We start from the raw sequence: 26514 nt of genomic DNA on the forward strand, positions 1-26514 counted from the left end.
TGCTTATTCATCGTCTACCCTGCCGCCCTTGGGGAAATCTGATCACAATCTTGTACTATTGTCACCAGTCTACCAACCTGTTGTTAGTACACAGCCTCCTAAGATTAAATCAGTTAGAATGTGGAATCCAACAAATGAACAGGCTTTACAGGATTGCTTTCATCTTACAGACTGGGATGTGCTGCTTGGGACAATGGACGAGTATACAAATGTTAATGAAGTGGTTGGTAGAGTGACTGACTACATTAACTTCTGCACTGATATGATGGTGCCGACTAAAAAGATTAGGTGTTTTGCAAACAACAAGCCATGGATAACAAAGGAATTGAAGCATTTGCTCAACAGGAAAAAAAAGGCATTTAAACTGGGTGACAAAGAGGAAATTAAAATGATACAGCATGAATTGAAGCATAAAATAAAGGAGGCCCAGGAAGCCTTCAGAATTAAACTTGAAAAGAAACTGTCCCACAATAATACCAGAGAGGTTTGGGCAGGAATGAAATTACTGACTGGGCTTAAGCTGAGGCTTGAAAATGATCCAGGAACAATGGACAAGGCTAATGAGATGAATGAGTATTTCAACAGGTTCAGCAGTACATGTGTACATGTGCCAACTGATAGTGGAGGGGACCTGGGTGCAAATTCTGCAACATCGATATTGGAGGATGAGCAGACCTATTTTAGAGTATCCGAAAATGATGTGAGGAGGCAGTTTAAGTCACTTAACATTGGTAAAGCTGCAGGACCTGATGGACTCAGCTCACGTGTCCTTAAAGTTTGTGCAGACCAGCTGTGTACTGTCTTTACGCGCCTATTTAATGGAAGTATACAAACACAGAGGGTACCTGTGTTATGGAAAACTTCCTGTCTGGTGCCGGTACCCAAGACGACTTCTCCTGTAACCCTAAATGACTATCGTCCTGTAGCCTTAACATCTCACGCTATGAAGGCCTTGGAAAGATTAGTGCTTGCTCACTTAAGACCGAGGGTCAATGCTTTTATCGATCCCCTTCAGTTTGCTTACCAACATAGATTGGGGGTGGATGATGCTATCCTTTCTCTGTTACATAGGGTACATTCATTTCTGGAGACTGACGGAACCACGGTGCGAGCGATGTTCTTCGATTTCTCGAGTGCATTTAACTCCCTGCAGCCACTTTTACTACACAAAAAGATGACTGATATGAAGGTGGAGGAGGGGATGAGAAATTGGATAACTGACTACCTATCAGATCGGCCACAGTTTGTACAGATGGGAGCAGTGGTGTCAAGCAGATTATTAAGCAGTGTAGGTGCCCCCCAGGGAACGGTGCTTGCGCCCTTTCTATTCACACTGTATACTTCAGACTTTCAGTATAAATCTGAACTTTGCCATCTTCAAAAATTTTCGGATGACTCTGTGGTTGTGGGATGCATTAGGGGAGATCAGGGGGATGAGGAATATAGAAGGGTGGTGTCGAATTTCGTGGATTGGTGCAATGGTAACTATCTACAACTAAATGTTAAGAAAACCAAGGAGTTGGTGGCCAACTATAGCAGGATAAAGATGGAATGCTTACCGATCACTATTGCTGGTCAGGAGGTAGAGCAGGTGGAGAGTTACAAATATTTGGGGGTCCATTTGGATAGCAAACTGGACTGGAGATGCCACTCAGAGTTTGTCTACAAGAAGGGGATGAGCAGACTGTATTTCCTAAGGAAACTGAGGTCTTTTAATGTGTGTAGCAAAATGTTAGAAATGTTCTACCAATCTGTGGTGGCAAGTGCCATCTTTTTTGCAATCACGTGCTGGGGTAGTAGTGTGCGGGCCTCTGATGCTAATAAGCTGAATAAGATTATTAAGAAGGCAAGTTCTGCTGTGGGCTGCAATCTGGACTCTTTTTGGGAGGTAGTGGAGAAAAGAACTCTGAAAAAGTGTATGGCGATTATGAACAATAATGCACATCCATTATATGAGCTATTCATGAGACAGAAGAGCACCTTCAGCAACCGGCTAATACTTCTGAGGTGTAAGAAGGAAAAATATAGGAAATCGTTTGTGCCAACTGCCATGGGAATGTACAACAATAACATTAGGGTTAAACCACCAAGGTGAATGTCTACTTATTTCTCTACATTCAGTTCACTCGTTGTGTATGTCCTATTCTAATGTATAATGTTCTTCTGTCAACAAACTGTCATGTCAACTATGGAATTCCTTTATGATTTTTATGATTTAAGTTGTGCTGCTGTGATACCATAATTTCCCACGGGATCAATAAAGTGTATCGTATCGTATCGTATCGTATCGTAATAAGATGTATAACTATGTGGTTAATTCTAAAACTCTGGGCAAAACCGTCAATGAAAAAGACCTGGGTGTATGGGTGGACGACAAACTCATATTCTCTTACTTCTCATCTCTCATATCCTCCCTGTCTCACAACCCTAAACAGCTTTTCAACACTTTCAATTCTCTACTCCGTCCCCCAGCACCTCCTCCCTCCCCCCTCATTTCTGCTGAAGACTTCGCCTCTTTCTTTAAACAGAAGATCGATACGATCAGAGAAAGCTTTGGCCCACAACGCCCACTGCCCCTCTTAGCTGCTCAACCCTGCTCCTCCAAAACCAGCTTCTCCACCATGACAGAAGATCAGCTCTCCACCCTCCTGTCAAGATCACACCTCACCACCTGCACGCTTGACCCGCTCCCATCCCACCTCATCCCTAATCTTTCCATGGTCTTCATCCCAACCCTAACGCACCTCTTCAACCTCTCACTCACAACAGGTGTCTTCCCCTCATCCTTCAAGCATGCCAAGATCACACCCATCCTCAAAAAGCCCTCCCTCGACCCATCCTCTGTGTCTAGCTATCGCCCGATATCTCTTCTCCCTTATGCCTCCAAATTGCTGGAGCAACACGTCCATCTTGAACTGTCCTCCCACTTCTCCTCCTGCTCCCTCTTTGATCGGTTACAATCAGGCTTCCGTTCCCATCACTCAACTGAAACTGCCCTAACTAAAGTCACCAATGACCTACTAACTGCCAGGAGCAAGCGACACTACTCTGTCCTCCTTCTCCTGGACTTGTCTTCTGCCTTTGACACTGTGGACCACCCCCTTTTGCTACAAATTCTCTCATCTCTTGGCATCACAGACTTGGCCCTTTCCTGGATCTCGTCATATTTATTTTATTTATTATTATTATTATACATTTTTATAGCGCCATTTATTCCATGGCGCTTTACATGTGAATACGGGGCAAATATAGACAATTACATTAAACATGTGCAGATAACAAGGCACATGAGTACATAAGGAGGGAGGACCCTGCCCGCGAGGGCTCACAGTCTGCAGGGGGTGGGTGAGGATACACTAGGAGAGGGAAGAGCTGGCTGTGCGGCTGTTCAGTAGGTTGAGGATCACTGCAGGCTGTAGGCTTGTCGGAAGAGATGAGTCTTCAGGTTCTTTTTGAAGGTTTCTATGGTAGGCACAAGTCTGATGTGTTGGGGTAGAGAGTTCCAGAGTATGGGGGAAGCACGGGAGAAGTCTTGGATGCGGTTATGGGAAGAAGAGATGAGAGGGGAGTAGAGAAGGAGGTCTTGGGAGGATCGGAGGTCGCGTGTAGGTAGGTACCGGGAGACCATGTCACAGATGTATGGAGGAGACAGGTTGTGGATGGCTTTGTATGTCAGTGTGAGGGTTTTGAACTGGAGTCTCTGGGCGATAGGAAGCCAGTGAAGGGCTTGACACAGGGGAGAGGCTGGGGAATAGCGGGGGGACAGGTGGATTAGTCGGGCAGCAGAGTGTAGGATGGATTGGAGTGGTGCCAGAGTGCTAGAGGGGAGTCCAGAGAGTAGGAGGTTGCAGTAGTCGAGGCGGGAGATGATAAGGGCATGCACTAGCGTTTTTGCAGTGTTGCGGTCAAGGAAAGCACGGATCCGGGAAATATTTTTGAGTTTGAGACGACAGGAGGAGGCAAGGGCTTGGATATGTGGCTTGAAAGAGAGGGCAGAGTCGAGGATCACCCCGAGGCACCGGGCGTGTGGGACTGGGGATAGTGAGCAGCCATTGACATTGATGGATAGATGTGGTGGAGGGGTAGAGTGAGATGGGGGAAAGATGATGAATTCTGTTTTGTCCATGTTCAGTTGTAGAAAGCGAGCAGAAAAGAAGGCTGAAATGGCAGACAGACAGTGCGGGATTTTGGTAAGCAAGGAGGAGAGGTCAGGTCCGGAGTGGTAGATCTGCGTGTCGTCGGCGTAGAGATGGTACTGCATACCGTGGGATTCTATGAGCTGTCCCAGGCCGAAAGTGTAGATGGAGAAGAGTAGGGGTCCTAGAACAGAGCCTTGAGGAACACCGACTGACAAGGGGCGAAGTGAGGAGGTGGTGTGGGGGAGGGAGACACTGAATGTTCGGTCTGTCAGATATGACGAGATCCAGGAAAGGGCCCAGTCTGTGATGCCAAGGGATGAGAGGATTTGTAGCAAAAGGGAGTGGTCAACAGTGTCAAAGGCAGAAGACAAGTCCAGGAGAAGGAGGACAGAGTAGTGTCGCTTGCTCCTGGCAGTTAGTAGGTCATTGGTGACTTTAGTTAGGGCAGTTTCAGTTGAGTGATGGGAACGGAAGCCTGATTGTAACCGATCAAAGAGGGAGCAGGAGGAGAAGTGGGAGGACAGTTCAAGATAGACGTGTTGCTCCAGCAATTTGGAGGCATATGGGAGAAGAGATATTGGGCGATAGCTAGACACAGAGGATGGGTCGAGGGAGGGCTTTTTGAGGATGGGTGTGATCTTGGCATGCTTGAAGGATGAGGGAAAGACACCTGTTGTGAGTGAGAGGTTGAAGAGGTGCGTTAGGGTTGGGATGAAGACCGTGGAAAGGTTAGGGATGAGGTGGGATGGGAGCGGGTCAAGCGTGCAGGTGGTGAGGTGTGATCTTGACAGGAGGGTGGAGAGCTGATCTTCTGTCATGGTGGAGAAGCTGGCATATCTGACAGACCGAACATTCAGTGTCTCCCTCCCCCACACCACCTCCTCACTTCGCCCCTTGTCAGTCGGTGTTCCTCAAGGCTCTGTTCTAGGACCCCTGCTCTTCTCCATCTACACTTTCGGCTTGGGACAACTCATAGAATCCCACAGTATGCAGTACCATCTCTACGCCGATGACACGCAGATCTACCTATCCGGACCTGACCTCACCTCCTTACTTACCAAAATCCTGCACTGTCTGTCTGCTATTTCAGCCTTCTTTTCTGCTCGCTTTCTACAACTGAACATGGACAAAACAGAATTCATCATCTTTCCCCCATCTCACTCTACCCCTCCACCAGACCTATCCATCAATGTCAATGGCTGCTCACTTTCCCCAGTCCAACACACCCGGTGCCTCAGGGTGATCCTCGACTCTGCCCTCTCCTTCAAGCCACATATCCAAGCCCTTGCCTCCTCCTGCCGTCTCAAACTCAAAAATATTTCCCGGATCCGTGCTTTCCTTGACCGCGACACCGCAAAAACGCTAGTGCATGCCCTTATCATCTCCCGCCTCGACTACTGCAACCTCCTACTCTCTGGACTCCCCTCTAGCACTCTGGCACCGCTCCAATCCATCCTACACTCTGCTGCCCGACTAATCTACCTGTCTCCCCGCTATTCCCCAGCCTCTCCCCAATGTCAAGCCCTTCACTGGCTTCCTATCGCCCAGAGACTCCAGTTCAAAACCCTCACAATGACATACAAAGCCATCCACAACCTTTCTCCTCCATACATCTGTGACATGGTCTCCCAGTACCTACCTACACGCAACCTCCGATCCTCTCAAGACCTCCTTCTCTACTCCCCTCTCATCTCTTCTTCCCACAACCACATTCAAGACTTCTCCCGTGCTTGCCCCATACTCTGGAACTTTCTACCCCAACACATCAGACTCTCGCCTACCATAGAAACCTTCAAAAAGAACCTGAAGACCCACCTCTTCCGACAAGCCTACAGCCTGCAGTGATCCTGAAGTTACTGAACCGCCGTGCAACCTGCCCTACCCTCTACTAGTGTTTCATCACCCCTCCCCTGCAGACTGTGAGCCCTCGCGGGCAGGGTCCTCCCTCCTTATGTACCCGTGTGCCTGTTATCTGCTCATGTTTAATGTATTTGTCTATATTTGCCTCGTATTCACATGTAAAGCGCCATGGAATAAATGGCGCTATAAAAATGTATAATAATAATAATAATAATAAATATTCAGTGGCCAGTGTCAGGCAGCTGCTACAAAGGCAAATAAAATAATGGGATGCATTAAAAGAGGCATAGATGCTCATGAGGAGAACATAATTTTACCTCTATTCAAGTCACTAGTGCGACCACACTTAGAATACTGTGCACAGTTCTGGTCCCCGGTGTATAAGAAAGACATAGCTGAACTGGAGCGAGTGCAGAGAAGAGCGACCAAGGTTATTAGAGGACTGGGGGGTCTGCAATACCAAGATAGGTTATTACACTTGGGGCTATTTAGTTTGGAAAAACGAAGACTAAGGGGTGATCTTATGTTAATGTATAAATATATGAGGGGACAGTGCAAAGACCTTTCTGATAATCTTTTTAATCATAGACCTGAAACAGGGACAAGGGGGCATCCTCTATGTCTGGAGGAAAGAAGGTTTAGGCAAAATAACAGACGTGGGTTCTTTACTGTAAGAGCAGTGAGACACTGGAACTCTCTGCCGTATGATGTTGTAATGAGTGATTCATTACTTAAATTTAAGAGGGGACTGGATACCTTTCTGGAAAAGTATAATGTTACAGGGTATATACACTAGATTCCTTGATAGGGCGTTGATCCAGGGAGCTAGTCTGATTGCCGTATGTGGAGTCGGGAAGGAATTTTTTCCCCCAATGTGGAGCTTACTATTTGCCACATGGGTTTTTTGCCTTCCTCTGGATCAACATGTTAGGGCATATTAGGTTAGGCTATGGGGTGAACTAGAGGGACTGAAAGTCTTCCTTCAACCTTAATAACTATGTTACTATGAGGAGGCAGGGTGGCTGATGTCAGAGGTAGATCGCTACTCGGAGGCATCCGGGTCCAAGATCAACCGGGATAAGTGTGAGAGTCTCTGGCTGGGAGGAGGAGATCCTGGTTTTGATCTCCCGAACACCCTTCCAGGACCCAAAGTCTCTGCAAAAGTCCTTGGCATCGAATTTGGCCAGGGGGATTACCCCAAACAAAATTGGAACAGCAGGCTAGAGATCGCCACTCAGAAGTAACAGATTCATACCTTGTACATCTGGAAAATGGGCCATCAGAATCAGGATGAACTTTAGTGTGGAAGCCGTGGTTTCCGTTCCTGCTGCTAAAAGTCCTACAACCATCATGAGGAGACTGGTGTCACATATATCAGGATCAGTTTCATGTTCAACCTGAGGGGGTGAGCAGAAGAGCGATTATTATACAGGACTTGTCTTTATTATGTTTTTGGGTTTACAGGGCTAACCACGGTCTGGGTACACAGACTCGTCTGCATAGTAAGTGGGTAAGGTATTAGGGACAGCTGTGCATAAGACTGTTGACAGCTAGCAGAATAGCGAGTGCAGCTCCGGGACATCATAAAAGCAGGAAGTTTGACTGTACAGTCTCAGGTGTAAGGATTAGAGATGAGCAAATTTGTTTGGAAAACATTCGCCAATCTCAAATTTGTCGTGAACATAGCACATTTGGATCTGTGTTCGGTTTCACGAGAATTTTTACTTAAAGTTGGCAAAATTCAGTCACAGTTCGGTAAATCATCGTGTTTCCACTAATGCTTTCTTTATGACTTTGGCTAGGAGAGTTGTGCTGTATGATGAGTGGGGGGGACGTGTTTGATGAGGAGAAGGGTTGTGTCTAGGTTAGAGAAGCGGCGGAACGTCATTTTTTTTCATTTTTTTTTCTTTAATTACTTAACGTGTGTACATTCTGGCAGCCAATCAAGTTGCAGCAACCATCCACAATGTCATGACACAAGGTCTTCTGTGATTGGCTAGCCATATAAAAAGCGGACATCTTGTTTTGCTGGTGAGATATTCTCAGTGTAACAGGGCAGAGAAGACGCTTCTGATTGTGCTGCAAATGAACTTGTCAGTTAGCTAGATCGGATCCTGTCCTGTGTGAAATCCATCTTCCAGCATCTAACTAGATTGTGCTAAAACTCTATGGCAGTCTCTGGAAGCCCCATGTGCTAATCCAAATGGTTTATGATAAAACTGTGTTGCAGCGATAAATCAGAAGGTCAGATTTCCTCTTAAAAATTGCAAGTCATAACAGTGTTGTACAGTCACACTATTTAAGAAAGTAAATAGTGATTGTTCATTTAGTGACAGGTGACCGACAGCTGTGGGCCTAAGGTTGTGAAACAGCAGGTTACAAGAGGGGAAGGGTAATGAAGCGGAGATGCTGGAGGCGGAGCCAAGAGCGGAGATGCTGGAGGCGGAGCCAAGAGCGGAGATGCTGGAGGCGGAGCCAAGAGCAGAGATGCTGGAGGCGGAGCCAAGAGCGGAGACGCTGGAGGTAACGCCAAGAGCGGAGACACTGGAGGTAACACCAAGAGCAGAGATGCTGGAGGCGGAGCCAAAAGCGGAGACAGAGCCAAGTGCAGAAACGCAGGAGGCGGAGCCAGGTAGAACCGCAAAGAGCGGAGCCAGGTAGAACCGCAAAGAGCGGAGCCAGATAGAACCGCAAAGAGCGGAGCCACAGAGCAAAGCTACAGAGTGCGGAGCAAGGTCTGAGTGCAGAGCTGAGAGCAAAGCCAAAGAGTGTAAAGCAAGGTCAGAGTGCAGAGCAAAGTTACAGAGAGCAGAGCTGAGGGAAAAGCTGAGAGACACAGAAGCACAGGTTGTGGTAGAACTGAGCAAAGAGAAGCAGAGCCACAGACAGTGGCGAACAGAGCAGAAAAGGCAAACCAAGACAGATATAAACAGACAGTGGAATAGGACTAGACTAAGACAGAGTCAGGAACAAGACAAGACACAGAGACATAGACACAAGCCAGGGTATGATGCCCCTCTGGGTGGCAGACATAGGCCAGGGGACAAAGCCCCGCTGGGTGGCTACACAGGACACAGACCAGGGTACAACGCCCCCCTGGGTGGCAAACATGAGAGTAACCGAGACAGGAACTGGCACCTCAGCAGCTAAGAACTGACTGAGGGAGTAAGTTGCACAGGCCCAGACCACAGGGTGGAGCTGCACTATATACAGGAGGCCTCTTGGTAATTGGTCAGGAACTGATTAGACAGATGCACCTGATTCCTATAAGAACCAGAGAGTTCAGGCGCCGGCCCCCTATACACATAGCCATGAGGCATGCAGAGAGCAGAGACACAGAACATGGAGCTGGCATGAAACAGAAACCACATCATGGCCTGGAGCAGTGGGTAATATTGTGTGAGAGATGTGAGGCCATGTCGTGATGCCAGCAGAGTTGTTACACACAGACAAAGCTGGACAAGACAAAAACATGAATATGCACATAACTATAAGGTCCACAGCAGGTGGACAGCAAAAACAAAGCCAGGACTTATCTTTGAAGAAAAGCACAGCGAACAGGAGAGACCAGAAGGGATGTGAATCCTCCATAAACAATGGACAACTGGCAGGGACTAAAGAGTCCTGCAAGGCTATATACCCCAGTCAGTTTTGCAATTAGTAGATACACCTGTCCAATCCTGCAGTTCAGGCACAACTGCATTACCCTCTACAACCACCGGTGAGAGCCCAAAAGCTGAATTCACAACACAGTACAATCCTTAGAGGTGGCACACCAATAAACCTTGTTTCCCACTGCACCACAAATTTCCCAATGCCCAAATGACTGTAATGAACCACATTCTGCAGAGCTCCTCACACATTCTATACCACGGACATCAGAGGTCTGTTCCAAAGATTCACAGAATCCAGAGGAAGCAAGCATCTGCACCAATGCTCAAAATTTTTTCATGTTGGATATAGGGCCGGATGAAGTAGGGTCCGAGCAGAATCCAGACCTTCATCATTCATCAGACGTTAACCACGGGGAGTTGAGGTAATCTTGATGAGACTCACACACCAGAGGTGCACGCGTACTGTACTGTGGTGTGAGGGCAGGAAGAGGAAGAAGGTGACTGTCAGGGTGAGGTGTGTGAGAACAGTGATGATGACAATAAAGTTATAGATCCCACTTCGTGTGAACCCAAAAGTAGTCAACTGAGTAGCTCAACAGAGGAGGTGAAGGAGGAGAGTGAAAATGAGGAGGTTACATTGCGGCTCCCCACAACAAGTACTGCATCCTCAGCCTCAGCTCTGGCTGTAGACATCACTGGTCATGAGTGTGCTGTTCACAGGGGCGACAAGGGTTGCCATGATCGCAAAGGATGACCCAACTCACGTTATCCACCAAATTTGCAAAGTAAGTCAGTAGAGGCAAAAATTGCAATAAATTGACAACTGTATGCATGAACTGGCCCATCCTTGATCAACATGTCTTAGTGTAGGAATCTCAATGCACTAAAAATTCGGACTAGCGGACCTCGCCAACCACCGGATGTCCCATCAACCACATCTGCTGCTTTTTCTCAATTACCATCCCAAGTCTTCTCACACACGTCTCCGGCTGCAGAATGTCCCCTTGTTTACCCCATGCAGTCGTGGTGAGTGAGAGATCTTCAGCTGTTATGGAAGTGGAAATGTTTGCTGTTTTTGTGTCACCTAGCACAACATATTTCTCTTAATCCACCATTGCAAAACAATGGGGAGACAAATAGCGCAATAGGGTCTTATCCACGTTACACAGAGGAGAATATACACCAAATTTGCTCACCTGGTTAGGATGAAATTAGAGCATATAGATAGTGGCTGCTGCAGATCCACAGGTCTTCACCGACCAGAGAAAATAATGTCTTCAAAGGGAGATTTGTAGTTAAAGTTCTGCGCTGCCGCTAAGATGAATTTCAGGAGAGTATACTTGATTCACAGTGGTTTTATTCTACGCGTTTCAGGGGTCTCATGCCCCCTTCATCAGGAAATACCACACAGAATTTACAGGCATCACAGGTATAAATAGTTTTGCTAGGTTACAAAAAAAATGGGCACCAACAGGTCAGATGACTCAGTGTCAAAGTTCAATGATAACACACAATTAGCAATTCAAACGATTAGAGAGGTATATATAATGAAAAATTACAATGATTTCTTATATATTGCTAGACAATAGGTCCAAATTTGCAGCATTTAGGAGGAAATAAAAAAAAAAGAAACGATCTCTACTTAAATGGACAAGAACCTGCAAGAAAAGGAGTTATTCCAGTTCAGAAGTGAATGCCTTACAGATGTACTACCATGTGGAATCAACAAGCTGCTTTTTCTCATCAAAAATCCATTGGAATCTTTACAGTGAATGTGGAATAAAATCATGTTTTATTATTTTACATTAAAAAATATAAATATATATATGAAAATTAATTTGTGGTGGTTTGTAGTGATCTAAAATTATGAAAATTATAATTAGTGAGTTTAAAATTGCGTCACGTACATAAGAGTAACAATTTAAGCAGCGAACCAGCGCTCGAAGTGAGCGCAGAAACAAAGTGAAAGTAACACTTCACCTGTCCAAGGACCAATGATAGATATCGTATGTAACAAGAGACAATAAAACATTGCCAAGGGAGGGGAATGAATGAATACACAGCACTCAGTGATCACAAAGAACCGCAGCATGAGAAGGGACGCCCGGCAGCAGAGTAAAGGAGGATCACATTGAGGGTATGTGCACACGTCAGGATTTCTTGCAGAAATTTTCCTGACAAAAACCAGACATTGCTGCCAGAAATCGCGATTTTGATGTGTTTCTGACGCGTTTTTGGTGCGTTTTTGGTGCATTTTTTCCCAAATGCATAGAATTGCGGGAAAAACGCAGAAAATCCGCAAAAATAATGAACATGCTCATTTTTTTACCGCGATGCGTTTTTTTCGCGGAAAAAAACGCATCCATGCGCACAAAAAATGCAGAATGCATTCTAAATGATAGAATGCATAATGTATGCGTTTTTTAATGAGTTTTTATAGCGTTTTTAGCGCGAAAAAAACCTGTACGTGTGCACATACCCTCAGAGCTCCTGTTGGGAGGGGTCTGTACACCCTGTGAAGTGACCAGAATCAGCACTATCTCCCAGGATTTAATCCCAAGAGTAAATAACCCATTGTCCAAGATAATCCTAAGGGTACCGTCTCACAGTGGCACTTTGGTCGCTACGACGGCACGATCCGTGACGCTCCAGCATCGTAACAATATCGCTCCAGCGTCGTAGACTGCTGTCACACTTCGCAATGCACGACGCTGGGGCGATAATTTCATGACATGTTTGCGATGTAGAAGCTGTTGGTTACTATGCGCACATCGTATACAATATCGAAATTATACAATCAGATTTATGCTGAAACAGCATAAGCAATTTTTTGTGCCACATTTAAAAATTCTTTTGGTGGAATTACTGGTGAGAAACACATTGGCCCCTGTATGGGATCTCAGGCGGCTGGGGGCTATTAAGTCCTTAATTGTGGGGGCTCTTCGAAATGTGATCCCCGGATTTCTCGGAAGAATTCTGTTTAAAATAGGATCATTTAGCAGTATGTGCCAAATCTTGTGGAAAATTTTACGGATTTCCTTGTGAACTTCATAACACAATTCTCCACCGAACACAAGGAAATCCGTAACATTTTCCACAAGAATTGGCACATACTGCTAAATGATCCTATTTTAAACAGAAAATCCGGGGATCACATTTCGAAGAGCCCCCACAATTAAGGACTTAATAGCCCCCAGCCCCCTGAGATCCCATACAGGGGCCAATGGGTTTCTCACCAGTAATTCCACCAAAGGAATTTTTAAATGTGGCACAAAAAATTGCTTATGCTGTTCCAGCATAAATCATAAATCTGATTGTATAATTTCCTGCTCCACTAAAGAAAAATTTATGATTCCTTTTTTTCTGAATTGCATTTCTGACTTTGTAATATACGTTATTGAATGTCCCTGCGGTAAACAGTATGTGGGGAGAACTGCACAGCCCCTACACCTCAGACTGAATTCCCATCGTCACAATATAAAGGCTTACTCACTCATGGTCTGCCCAGACATTATGCCCTGGTGCATAATAAGGACTTTAAGCTATTCAAAATCAGCCCTATCGATCATATACCTAAGCACAGTGGCGTAGGAAGGGGGGTGCGGGGGGGGCGGGCCGCCCCGGGCGGCACACTGCGGGGGGCGGGTCGGCCGGCGCTGCAGAAGGAGGAGAAAAAAAAAAAAACGTGGGCCCTTTAAGTCTTCGGGCGCCCGCCCCCTTCCCCCGGTGCCAGCGCTAATAATACTCACCTCTCCTGGTTCCTGCGGCTGCGCGGTAGCTGCAGCCAGCGTCTTCAGCGCCCTCTGACTCTGCGACGTCTCAGGGCAGAGGGTGCGATTGTATCATCACTGCGCGCTCAGCCTCTCTGTCCTGATCGTCGCAGAGCCGGAGAGACGCTGACTGCACCGGACCTGCACTGGGAACGGGAGAGGTGAGGATTTTACTTTTTTTTTTTTTTCTTTATGTCTGTCTGGGGGCAATGCTGGAGACCCTGGGGCAGATTTCTGGACACACTGGGCAATGCTGGACACTGGGGCAGATTTCTGGACAGACTGGGGCAGATTTATGGACACACTGGGCAATGCTGGACACTGGGGCAGATTTCTGGACAGACTGGGGCAGATTTATGGACACACTGGGCAATGCTGGACACTGGGGCAGATTTCTGGACAGACTGGGGCAGATTTCTGGACACACTGGGCAATGCTGGACACTGGGGCAGATTTCTGGACAGACTGGGGCAGATTTCTGGACACACTGGGCAATGCTGGACACTGGGGCAGATTTCTGGACAGACTGGGGCAGATTTATGGACACACTGGGCAATGCTGGACACTGGGGCAGATTTCTGGACAGACTGGGGCAGATTTCTGGACACACTGGGCAATGCTGGACACTGGGGCAGATTGCTGGACACACTGGCGGCAATGCTGGACACACTGGGACAATGCTGGACACACTGGGGCAGATTGCTGGACACACTGGGGCAGATTGCTGGACACACTGGGGCAGATTGCTGGACACACTGGGGCAGATTGCTGGACAACATGGGGGTAATATGCTGGACACACTGGGGGCAGGACTTGAGGCATGGGCAGAATGTAGATACGGGGCATGATTGGAGACACGGGGCAGAATGAAAGACATGGGGCAGGATGGATACGATGGAGACTGATGGGGCAGGATGGGGAGATCATATGGGGTAGAATGGATACTCATGAGGGCAGGATGGGAGAACATATGGCTGGAGCCAGGAATGAGATAAACGGGGCCAGGATGGGGGATATTACCATAGGGGCTAATTAAGGGATATTATTACTGCAGTGATGTATTTATTTTATTTTTTGAGTATACTGTTTTAAATGGGGGGCGGTCCTGTTACTGTGCAGAGTGACACTATATCGCCTTTTTTTCTTCGTGGTGTAATGTAGAAGTTGTTAAAAATTAAGTAATGTGTTCTACAAGCGGAGCTCGAGATAACTGTGTTATTTCCTGCAGAAACGAGTCCTGGCTAGAAGAAATGATGGCGGTCTGTGCTGGATAAAAGATGAAGGACTTCATCTAGAGACGTCACTGGTGAGTCAGTGTTACCTATACACTGACACTATATACTGTATACTATATACAAAGGTCCTGTGTACAATGTCACCAGTGATCACTGTACCTATACATTATATGCAGAGCTCCTGTGTATAATATCACCAGTGATCTCAGTATTACCTCTACACAGACACTGCATACTAAGTACAGATCTCCTGTGTATAATGGCACTTATGGTGATAGTATGGTGCTTTTTTTTTATTACTGATCAGTATTGTAGTATTCAGTCACTATGTGGTGGTAATATGTGGTCTGGAAATGGTGTTGTGGTATTTGTCCCTTGTATGTACTATTTGGTCACCAAGTGGTGGTAATATGTGATCTGGTCATGGTGAGGCGGTATTTGTCCCTTGTATATAGTATTATTTGGTCCCTATGTGGTCTGGTCATGGTGTGGTGGTGTTTCTTCCTGTATGTGATATTATTGGTCTTGGTATAGTGGATTCTGTTGTGTATGGCGGTCATTTGTTCTCTCTGATTTTAATTATTTAAAAGTCACAGGTTTGGCATGTGGGGGTGACACCATTAGGCCCAGTTTAAGTTCTACAAAACAGGAAAACTATTTTTGGTACCTTTGTGTGTATTGAGCAGGGGGGGGAGGGGGGGGGGGCGCCAAACTCGGGAGCAGCCCCGGGCGGCAAAAGCTCTAGCTACGCCTCTGCCTAAGCATGTACCTAAATAGATCCATGAAATTAAATAGGAAAGAAGTACATTGGATCTACAAATTAGGTAGCCTAAAACCACAAGGCTTAAATGAAATAACTGAGGTTTTCATCTGAATAGTGAATTTTTTTCCCCCTCTCTATTTTTATACTTTTATTTATTTATATATACTGTATACATATTTAATGAAACTACCAAGGTTTTATCTGAATGCGCAGCCCTCCCCCCTTTTTTATGAATTTGATATCTCTATATTTATATTTTTAATTGTATAGTTATGATTGATTTTTTTAATCCTTTTTGCTTTGAGCTATTTAAGATTAAAGGTACCGTCACACTGAACGATATCGCTAGCGATCCGTGACGTTGCAGCGTCCTGGCTAGCGATATCGTTCAGTTTGACAGGCAGCGGCGATCAGGATCCTGCTGGGAGATCATTGGTCGCTGCAGAAAGTCCAGAACTTTATTTCGTCGCTGGACTCCCGCAGACATCGCTGAATCGGTGTGTGTGACGCCGATCTAGCGATGTCTTCACTGGTAACCAGGGTAAACATCGGGTTACTAAGCGCAGGGCCGCGCTTAGTAACCCGATGTTTCCCTGGTTACCGTCGTAAAAGTAAAAAAAACAAACACTACATGCTTACCTACCGCTGTCTGTCCCCGGCACTGTGCTTTCCTGCACCGGCTGTGAGCGCCGGCCAGCCGGAAAGCAGAGCGGTGACGTCACTGCTGTGCTTTCCGGCTGCTGTGCTCACAGTCAGTGCAGGAAAGCACAATGCCGGGGACGGACAGCTGAAGGTAAGTATGAAGTGTTTGTTTTTTTACTTTTACGATGGTAACCAGGGTAAATATTGGGTTACTAAGCGCGGCCCTGCACTTAGTAACCCGATGTTTACCCTGGTTACCGGCATCGTTGGTCGCTGGAGAGCTGTCTGTGTGACAGCTCTCCAGCGACCAAACAGCGACGCTGCAGCGATCCGGATCGTTGTCGGTATCGCTGCAGCGTCGCTTAGTGTGACGGTACCTTAAAGGGAACCTGCCATCCCGTTTTTTCAGATTGAGATATAAATACTGTTAAATAGGGCCTGCGCTGTGCGTTACAATAGTGTATGTAGTGTACCCTGATTCCCCACCTATGCTGCGAAATACATTACCAAAGTCGCCGTTTTCGCCTGTCAATCAGGCTGGTCTGGTCAGGTGGGCGTGGTGACATCGCTCTTTTCTTCCCCAGCTTTCCGTTGGTGGCGTAGTGGTGTGCGCATGTCGCAGTGACGAATCCACTGCGCGCACGTGAAGAAGCAGCGCGCGATCTGCGCTATTACCCCCTGTCATCGGTGGGGGCGGCCATCTTCCTGGGGCCGCGCATGCGCAGATGGAGTGCTCTGCTGCACGGGGCTTCAGGAAAATGGCCGCGCGTGCGCAGAAGAGATTGCGGCGGCCATTTTCCCAAAGCCGAGATGCAAACTCATATATGCATATCTCAATCTGAAAAAACGGGGTGACAGGTTCCCTTTAAGTCCTGGGAGATAGTGCTGATTGTGGTGGCTTCACAGGGTGTACAGACCCCTCCCGACAGGAGCTCTTAATGTGATCCTCCTTTACTCTGCTGCCGGGCATCCCTTCTCATGCTGTGGTTCTTTGTGATCACTGAGTGCTGTGTATTCATTCATTCCCCTCCCTTGGCAATGTTTTATTGTCTCTTGTTACATACGATATCTATCATTGGTCCTTGGACAGGTGAAGTGTTACTTTCACTTTGTTTCTGCGCTCACTTCGAGCGCTGGTTCGCTGCTTAAATTGTTACTCTTATGTACGTGACGCAATTTTAAACTCACTAATTATAATTTTCATAATTTTAGATCACTACAAACCACCACAAATTAATTTTCATATATATATTTATATTTTTTAATGTAAAATAATAAAACATGATTTTATTCCACATTCAATGTAAAGATTCCAATGGATTTTTGATGAGAAAAAGCAGCTTGTTGATTCCACACGGTAGTTCATCTGTAAGGCATTCGCTTCTGAACTGGAATAACTCCTTTTCTTACAGGTTCTTGTCCATTTAAGTAGAGATCGTTTCTTTTTTTGTTTTTATTTCCTCCTAAATGCTGCAAATTTGGACCTATTGTCTAGCAATATATAAGAAATCATTGTATTTTTTTCATTATATATACCTCTCTAATCGTTTGAATTGCTAATTGTGTGTTATCATTGAACTTTGACACTGAGTCATCTGACCTGTTGGTGCCCATTTTTTTTGTAACCTAGCAAAACTATTTATACCTGTGATGCCTGTATATTCTGTGTGGTATTTCCTGATGAAGGGGGCATGAGACCCCTGAAACGCGTAGAATAAAACCACTGTGAATCAAGTATACTCTCCTGAAATTCATCTTAGCGGCAGTGCAGAACTTTAACTACAAATCTCCCTTTGAAGACATCTTAATCCACCATAACATATCCGCTAAAACCTCACTCATCATCCAAGTTTGTCCTGTTCTCCTTATTCCACCCACTCTCAGCACAGCAGCCAGCCCTGAGTCCCGCAGTTGTGGTCATGTAAAAGAATGTGTTCTCCTACACATAGCAAAGCTTACAGCTTGAACAACACATCTCCAAATATGCTGGCCACGGAAATGCTGCCTTTCCACCTGGTTGATACAGATGGTTTCAGAAAGTTGATAGCCGTAAAAGTCCCTGAGTACCACTTGCCCAGTAGCCATTACTTCTCTAAAAAACTGTGCCTGCACTACACCATCATGTCACAAACAACATCACCCGTTCCCTGAAAAAATAAATGTCTGCCAGTGTGCATTTCACCACTGACATCTGGATGAGCAAACATGGGCAGGGACATTACATTTTGCTGACGGGGCACTGGGTGACTCTGGTGGCTGTGGGGCCAGTTGGTCAAGGGGCTGATCTTTGAATCCCCAAGGCTTGCGGTCAAACCTCTGTATCTATCACTTTATCCACTGCTTATGGCTCCTCCATCTACCCTAAGGCCTCCACCCGCGCTCTTAACCTTTTCCTTTATCAGACGGTTGTAACATTACATATAGAATCCACCCTGCCACCATACTGTGCAGCCATTGCTCACTGCAATCAGGCAGTATTAAAATTAATATGCCTTGGAGATCGCAGACAAACAGCTCAGGAGTAGAGATGGGCGAACCCGAACAGTAAGGTTTAGTGTCTGTACCGAACACCTACTGTTTGGGCATGGACACTGAACACGGACTTCAACAGGAAGTCTTTGTTACTGTTCGGGTTCGACCCAACAAACACCGGGTGTTTGTTGCGCTGTCATGTGCATGACAGCGCAGCAAACATGGCTTCTGATCAGCGGTACAATCATTACCACTGCTAAGACAGCCACAGTTCCCACTCTTTCAAAAACAATTCAATGAAATTTATAATGTTTATTATATAACTGTAGGATTAGTAATGGATAGGTGTTTTATAGATGCCTCTCCATTACTAAGCCATGGGCTTGATTAAAAATGATGAAATGATTAAAAAAAACAGCGTGGGGACACCTTTATTCTTGAGCCAACCTTGCTAAAGCTGACAGCTGAGGGTTCTTGCCCCAGCTGTCAGTTGTGTCTGGTTGGTTATCAAAAATACAGGGGAACTCATTTAGATTTTTGTAATTATTTATTTAGAGAGCAGACGCCAGCTGGTGAATACTCCCATCAGCTGCTCCTGCTCTCGCTGTCATTAGTGGCAGCAGACATAGGCTGATGGGAGCAGTGATCCCATCAGCCGACATCAGTGACTGGAGGTAAACTTTTTTTTTTACCTCCAATCACAGCTGCGGGCTCATGCTGTCATTTTACAGTGTGGGAACTGCAGCTCTCTGACCAGCGGTAAAGATTTTACCGCCGATCAGAAGCAGTGTTTGCTGTGAAAATGACAGCATGGCAAACACTGGATGTTCGGGCCTTTCATTCAAGTGAATGCAGTCCTGGATTGGGTTTGGGTCCGCAGACTGTTCTGGTACCCGAACTCAAACATTTTTAATGGTTTGTCTGAGCCCACTGGACTCAAACATCCAAGTCTCTGCCCATCTCTACTCAAGAGTTGTGGACAGCTATCCAGGTCTAGTTAGAGCAATGGCTGTCTCCACTGAACCAGGAGCCAGGGAAGGCCGAGTGCAATAATGGTGCAAACCTGGTTTTGACACTATGCCGGGGCAACTTCACACACGTGCCTTGCAGGGCTCATATCCTCAACATGGTGGTACAGCAATTTCTGCACCACTACCCTGGCTTGGATGCTCTGCTGCAAAAAGTACAATCGCTGTGTTCTCTGTTGTGAATTCTGTTGTCAAGCTCCCTCCTGTGGTCATGAATGGTGCTTCGGCTGGTTCTGTCCATGGGCTTCCTCTGGTGGTTGTGAGTGGGGCTGCGGCTTCTGAGTTTCCTTCCACAGGTGACGAGGTTAATTCGTTAGCTGGCTGCTCTATTTAACTCCACTTAGATCTTTGCTCCATGCCACCGGTCAATGTTCCAGTATTGGTCTTGTTCACTCCTGGATCGTTCTTGTGACCTGTCTTCCCAGCAGAAGCTAAGTTCCTGCTTATTTTTCTCTTGTTTGCTATTTTTCTGTCCAGCTTGCTATTTTGATTTTTGTCTTGCTTGCTGGAAGCTCTTGGACGAAGAGGGAGCGCCTCCGCACCGTGAGTCGGTGCGGAGGGTCTTTTTGTGCCCTCTGCGTGGTCTTTTTGTAGTTTTTTGTGCTGACCGCAAAGTTACCTTTCCTATCCTCAGTCTGTTCAGTAAGTCGGGCCTCACTTTGCTAAATCTATTTCATCTCTGTGTTTGTAATTTCATCTTAACTCACAGTCTTTATATGTGGGGGGCTGCCTTTTCCTTTGGGGAATTTCTCTGAGGCAAGGTAGGCTTTATATTTCTATCTTTAGGGCTAGCTAGTTTCTTAGGCTGTGACGAGTTGCATAGGGAGCGTTAGGAGCAATCCACGGCTATTGCTAGTGTGTGTGATAGGATTAGGGATTGCGGTCAGCAGAGTTCCCACGTCTCAGAGCTCGTCCTATATTATTAGCAACTATCAGGTCGTTCCGTGTGCTCTTAACCACCAGGTCCATTATTGTCCTAACCACCAGGTCATAACAGTTCTCACTTCTGCCTATCGGAGGAAATCATGCAGCTGCGGCGACACAAACTAAATCTCCAAGCACGCCCAAAATACCCAGAGGACACCCGAGCATGCTTGGAAATCTCGAGTAATGAGCATACTCTCTCATCACTAGTTGTCACTGTCAAACAGCCACGACACATGTAGCTGCGGCACTGAACAGCTGATGATCCGGAGAGCTCCAGGTATCCAGGTTACTGAAGCAGCTATTAGGGAAGCGCTATAGCTATTCCAATAAGCACTTATCCGAAGCTATTCAATCATCCCTATTTATGATTCGAATTAGTGCTGACTACTGGGTTGCCAATCTGTTAGATCCATGTTATAAGACCAAATTTTGCCACATGCTTCGTGCCTTGAAAATAGACCCACGAATGCTGGGTTATTGAAACACGCTTTTACACAACCTTATGTGAGGTTTTCCCCAAGACAGCAGTGAGGCACACAGTGCACATTGCAGCTTTAGACTTCCAACCTCCGGGACATCAATTCATTAACGCCAAAACAATAACAGCAGCAGCAGTGGCATAAGCAAAAGAAGCAATTTCTGTGAGTCGTTTGACACTTTTTTAGACCAACTCGTGCACCAATGTGGCACCCCAGAGGTTCGGGTACCACAGTGGTATTGCATAACTCTCAGGGAGGTTGATGCCGTGCCTGGAAGCGAGGAGGATCCCTTTAACAGGTAGCACATACACGCAACATGTTCTGACTCCAGGCCAGAAGGGGGAGCTCTAGACCCGGTTTCAAGGGAACTTCCCTATATGTGTTGTGGCTTGAAGGAGGAGTTAGTTCAGTTTGTAGAGAGTGTGAAGGAAGGAGCAAAGGAGAAGTGGGGAGCTGGAGGGGAGCTGTGACTGGGCTCCCTCCACATTGAAGCACAGGAAGCGGACATCGGGAGTCCGAGGCTGTGTGGGACTGTATGCCCCACAGCAGAAACCGGAGGGCAGGAGATTAAAAGTCACTTGTCCACAAATACACCCAAAGGCACAGCAGCAAATAGAGCCCGGAGTCGCCGCAAGTAAAGACGCCTCTAAAAAGGCTCGCGCTGCCTGCCATGCAGGTACTGTCCTAGGAGAGAGGGAGAGAGCACATTGTGAGAAGCCTAAGGCAGCAAGGGACACACATTATAGTGCAATAAGGAGGGCTCCCAATCCCACCTAGCTAAGGGGATTCCTAATCGTTTCCAGGCTGCCCAGACCTCACCATCACCTGTGATCTATACCCTGGACTGTAGCTGTATACCACCAGTAAAAGGTAAAGAGACTACAACCTTGTGTCCTCTAATTCTTTCTGGCACTACACCGTCTATCATCTTTACCACTACACCGGGAGTCCTGGGGATCAAACTTCAAATGTGGGAAGCCGTACCATCCCTGCTGCAGTGCCATCATTCCCAGTGGACCACAGGTGGCGTCACAAACATTCTTTTTTCAAAACAACCACTTTAAAGACTTTGCCTTTAACTGTGATGCCCAGGGCCATGGACCGGGTCACTGCCACCATGACTACCCCTTTAACGGCCACCAGACCCGATACCGAGTATCCCCTAGGCCCTAGCGGGTGCTCCACCAGCACAACAGAGTCCATGTCTTACACGTGGTGAACGAATGGAGAGGATGGTGCAGGAGTATCTATAACTGAATATCAATACCATGAGGGAGGATTTGGATCCTTTCACATTTTGGGCTTCAAAAATGGATGAGTGGCATGAGCTCGCTTCTCACGCCTTGGAGGTTTTATCATGCCCGGCGGCCAGCGTTCTCTCAGAACATGTGTTCAGTGCTGCTGGTGGTGTCCTGACAGATAAGCGCAACTGGCTGTTCCTTGAAGGTGTAGACTGCCTAACTTTCATCAAGAAGAACAAGTCATTGGTCTCCAAAGGCTTTTGCACACATTTCGCAGACTGTACAGACTAGGTGATATTGTATTTTATAGCGTGCTGCATTAATCTCACATAACTGCACTCTGTGATATCATTAGTGTGGCTTCTGTGCATGCTGCTGTGGCTGCTGCTGATGTTAACACAAATTTGTGGAAATATGAACAGTCATGGTTGGTCTACATCTGCTGGGTTTGCTGTAGTGGAAGACGTGTCAGTCCCAATTATACTAGCTGTACTCTCGTGAGATTTGTGCTACTTTGGTGGGGTCAGGCCCTCATTTTTTGAAATTTGAAGACTCTTGATTGGGTCAACATATGCAATGTTGGCTGTAGTTGAAGACGTGTTGGCCCCTAAGATACTAATTTTACTCTGGTGAAATTGATGGCACTTCAGTACTGTCAGGCCCTAATTTTGGGAAATGTGAGCATTCCTGGTTGGGTGTCCATCTGTTGGATTGGGTGTAGTGGAAGAGCTGTCAGTCCAGGTTATACTTTGTATACTATGGTGACATTGATGCCACTTTGGTGGTGTCCGTCATTAATTTTTGGAAATGTAGAGAGTCCTGATTGTGTCTCTCTATCTGCTGAGTTGGATTTAGAGAAAGAGACATCATTCTCCATTATACTATTTGTACTCTGGTGAAATTGATGCCACCAGTGATGTCAGGCCCTAATTTTTGGAAATGTGAACACTCCTGGTTGGGTTTCCATGTGATGTGTTTGCTGTAGTGGAAGAGATGTCGGTCCCTATTATACTATCTCTACTCCTATGAAATTGATGCCACTTTGGTGGTGTCTGCCAATAATTTTTGGAAATGTAGAGAGTCCTGATTGTGTCTTTCCATCTGCTGGGTTGCTGTAGTGGAAGAGATAGCAATGTCCATTATACTATTTCTACTCTTTTGAAATTGATGCCACTTTGCTGGTATAAGGCCCTCATATGTTTAAATGTGAACACTCCTGGTTGGGTGTCCATGTGCTGGGTTGGGTGTAGTTGAAGACCTGTCGGTCCCTATTATACTATTCCTACTGTGGTGAAATTGATGTCACTTTGGTGGTGCACTCTGTGATATCTTTAGTGTGGCTTATGTGCCTGCTGTCGCACAAATTTGTGGAAATGTGAACAGTGAACAGTCACGGTTGGTTGGTCTACATCTGCTGGGTTGACTGTAGCGGAATACGAGTTGGTCCCAATTATACTATTTCTACTGTGGTGAAATTGATGCCACTTCTGTGGTGTAAGGCCCTCATTTGTTTGTGGCATCAGGGCTCCCAGCACAGCCGGCCTACACTGATCCATCACCCACCTCGTCTTACTTTGACGTTCAATTGAAAGCTGTAAATGCTGTCCCAGACCCCGATACCTCATGCCTGGCTGATTGCTGCAGTGCCATGCTACAATTTGTACTGTGGGTGAGTTGAGGCCTTTTCCTGGTGTCTCCCCCTAATTTGGTGTATTTTGGCAGCTTTTGGTGCCATTTGAAGGTGTTGTGCATGAGTTTATTTCACCTCCCGTTGACTGTAATGGCATTTGGCTGTGTTTGGCGAATATTCGAAGTATGTTCGGCGAATATTGCAAATTCGGCGATCTTAATCCAAGCCGAACATTGAAACATTCGCTCATCTCCATTCCTGACCTGTTTACATTATGAGCCACAGGAGGATGAATGGGATCTGATTGCTCACGTCAGGGATTGGAGACTTCCATGTTTTTGTTTCTTCCCCATTGCTCCTGTAATTTTTGGCTTGTAACACTCCCCCACTTAACATGGATATTTTTATAATGGCTTTTCAGCAGCCTCCTCTGATTCCCGTTACCTCCTTTATCTTCAGCAGGAAATAGTCTATGAAGTCCCGCGGTGCCTCCGGATTCAGAGTCTTTCTGTGTTCCTCTATGTACTTTGTCACAAAATTTTGGAGAAATTTGTTTTCTCTAAAGACTCTCCGCTTGATGATCTGAAACTTCAGTAGGAAGGGAGCAATATTGCAGATCTGTAGAAGATAAAAGAGATGAGGAATCCAAGCACAGCAAGAGTAAAGTACATTGGATGATTTTCGGCCAAGCAATGGTTTGGCTGACCATTCCGTCAACAGCTATTTTAGCCAACTCTCCAAAGTACAGGGGTTCTCATTCGGGTGTGTTAACTCCATGAGACAATACGATTGGCAGTCTGAAATCAAACATACCTGATCGATGTGTTAAAAGAAATGTACAGAAAAAAATCAGCTCGTCCATCTCAGAAGTTCACACACGGAAACAAGCAGTACAGCAGGAGAAGCATCAAGGAAAAGAGAGGAATTCCTGAGCACCACACTTCTTATAGAAAACTTTTTTTTAATGAAAATCCGTTTTAAGAAATAAAAGTGTAAAACTTTCTAGAGACAAACAATTTTTAATTCCTAGAGAGGAGGGAAATGTGTTTTGGAAAGAGTTAATTATTCATTGCCTGCATTGAGGTGCTCCCAACACCCCTCCTCTCTAGGAATTCACAATTGTTTGTCTGTAGAAAGTTGTGCACTTTTGTTGTAGCTGTTTGCGTTCTGACCCAATTGCGTTCAGACATGCCAGATCACCAGTGAGGCCAAATCAGGAGGTTACACCCGTCATTTACAAGCGCGCTTGGAGACAAAGGACACCGCACACACGTTCTGTGAGCAAAATCACTTTTATCTGATGTAATGCAGCAAGATGAAGTATTTTATACCATTTACAACAAATGTAACTCTCAATGTAAGGCTAGTTTCACCTATCTTTAACATTAGGTACGCAGGTCGTGCCGCTATATGCGGATGCTTCCGCATGCGTCGTTTTGACGATGCGGCCACCAGCGTAGGACGCAGCTTGTAGCAATTTCTTTTTCTCCGCATCGTCAAAACGACGCATGCGGAAGCATCCGCATACAGCGGCACGACCTGCATACCTAATGTTAAAGATAGGTACACAGGCCGCATGCAGGCCGCATGCAGAAGTAGGTGGAGCTAGCGGCGGCGGTGCGGCCGAGGGCGGGGCTTCATGGAGGAAGTCCGCAGATCAGGTAAACGCTACTGTGAAACTAGCCTTATTCATGTAGCCCTCCCCCGTTACCCCGAGTCATACTGACCTTTATTTCTCACATACCCAGAACATGCTGTTTGCTGACTATTGAAAACATAAGATAAGAAATATAAAATCCTTGAAGAGGAGACTAACAGACTACAATGTCATAAGAATACATTCTAGCAATTAAAGGCAAAAGACAATTAAAGGCAAAACATTAACCCTTCTATATCACTTTCATGGCCACACAAGACCCATTCATGCATTAATAAAAACACAACACAATCTTTGGAAGAAATGGCCGTGATGTTTATTTAGGGTTACCTAAAATGAAATACTATAACACTTAAATAAATTAACTCTCAAAATAGTCCAAAACTCAACCACCAAGAACCAATCCGCCCATAGACTGGGCGATTTTCCCAACGGCCATGGCTCAAAGATGGCCCCCCAAAAAACACAGCCATTTTTCAACCATCGACTGAATATTTAAATGAAATATATCCAGACCTATATCAGATAAATGAAGCAAATCACGTCTATACACTCAAGGTAAAAAACATTCGAGGTCCTCGTGCCTAAAAGAGAAACCATTAACAAGAGGCAAAAATGTATTAATTCCCCTATTCACCCTTTTATGGATTTTCTCTAAAAATTACAAATTACTCCCATTCCATAATAATCTGGGAACAATCTCAGAAAAAACAAAACCCGTATACGGGAAAGCTTGTCTAAGACCAGATACATCTGATCTCATAATGGCCAATAAATCCATGGTCTTAATCTTTCGGAGATCATTCCCACCCAAGTGAAAAATGACCAAATCCATATGAGGGAGCTGATTACAAAATTTCCTAAATTCTACAACAAAAGTAGCCCATCTCATGCCATGGTTGCTGTCCCAAAAAACTTGCACAGAAAAGAGATTGAATGTGTCACGCTCACGCCCAGACTGGTTGGCGCGGGCACCTGGGGGTGCGGCACCACTGGACCACATACCAGACTACCCTGGAAGGGGAGTAACTAAGTAGCTTCCTTGGTATTCGCTGGA

General features: G+C 46.0%; 1 protein-coding gene across 1 annotated transcript in view; it reads right to left on the reverse strand.

The window, feature by feature from the left end:
• The window catches only part of LOC138643211 (cytochrome P450 2C20-like), a 206524-nt gene that overhangs the window by 16021 nt on the left and 163989 nt on the right, over positions 1 to 26514 (reverse strand). Inside the window, exons 6-7 of the mRNA XM_069732058.1 lie at positions 24245 to 24418; positions 7255 to 7396 (exon numbers count right to left, since the gene is read on the reverse strand). Of these exons, the coding sequence (XP_069588159.1) occupies positions 7255 to 7396; positions 24245 to 24418 (316 nt within the window). The remainder of the gene's footprint in view (positions 1 to 7254; positions 7397 to 24244; positions 24419 to 26514) is intronic.

The sequence above is a fragment of the Ranitomeya imitator genome, chromosome 6 (assembly GCF_032444005.1).
Source record: "Ranitomeya imitator isolate aRanImi1 chromosome 6, aRanImi1.pri, whole genome shotgun sequence".
NCBI classification, from domain to species: Eukaryota; Metazoa; Chordata; class Amphibia; order Anura; family Dendrobatidae; genus Ranitomeya; species Ranitomeya imitator.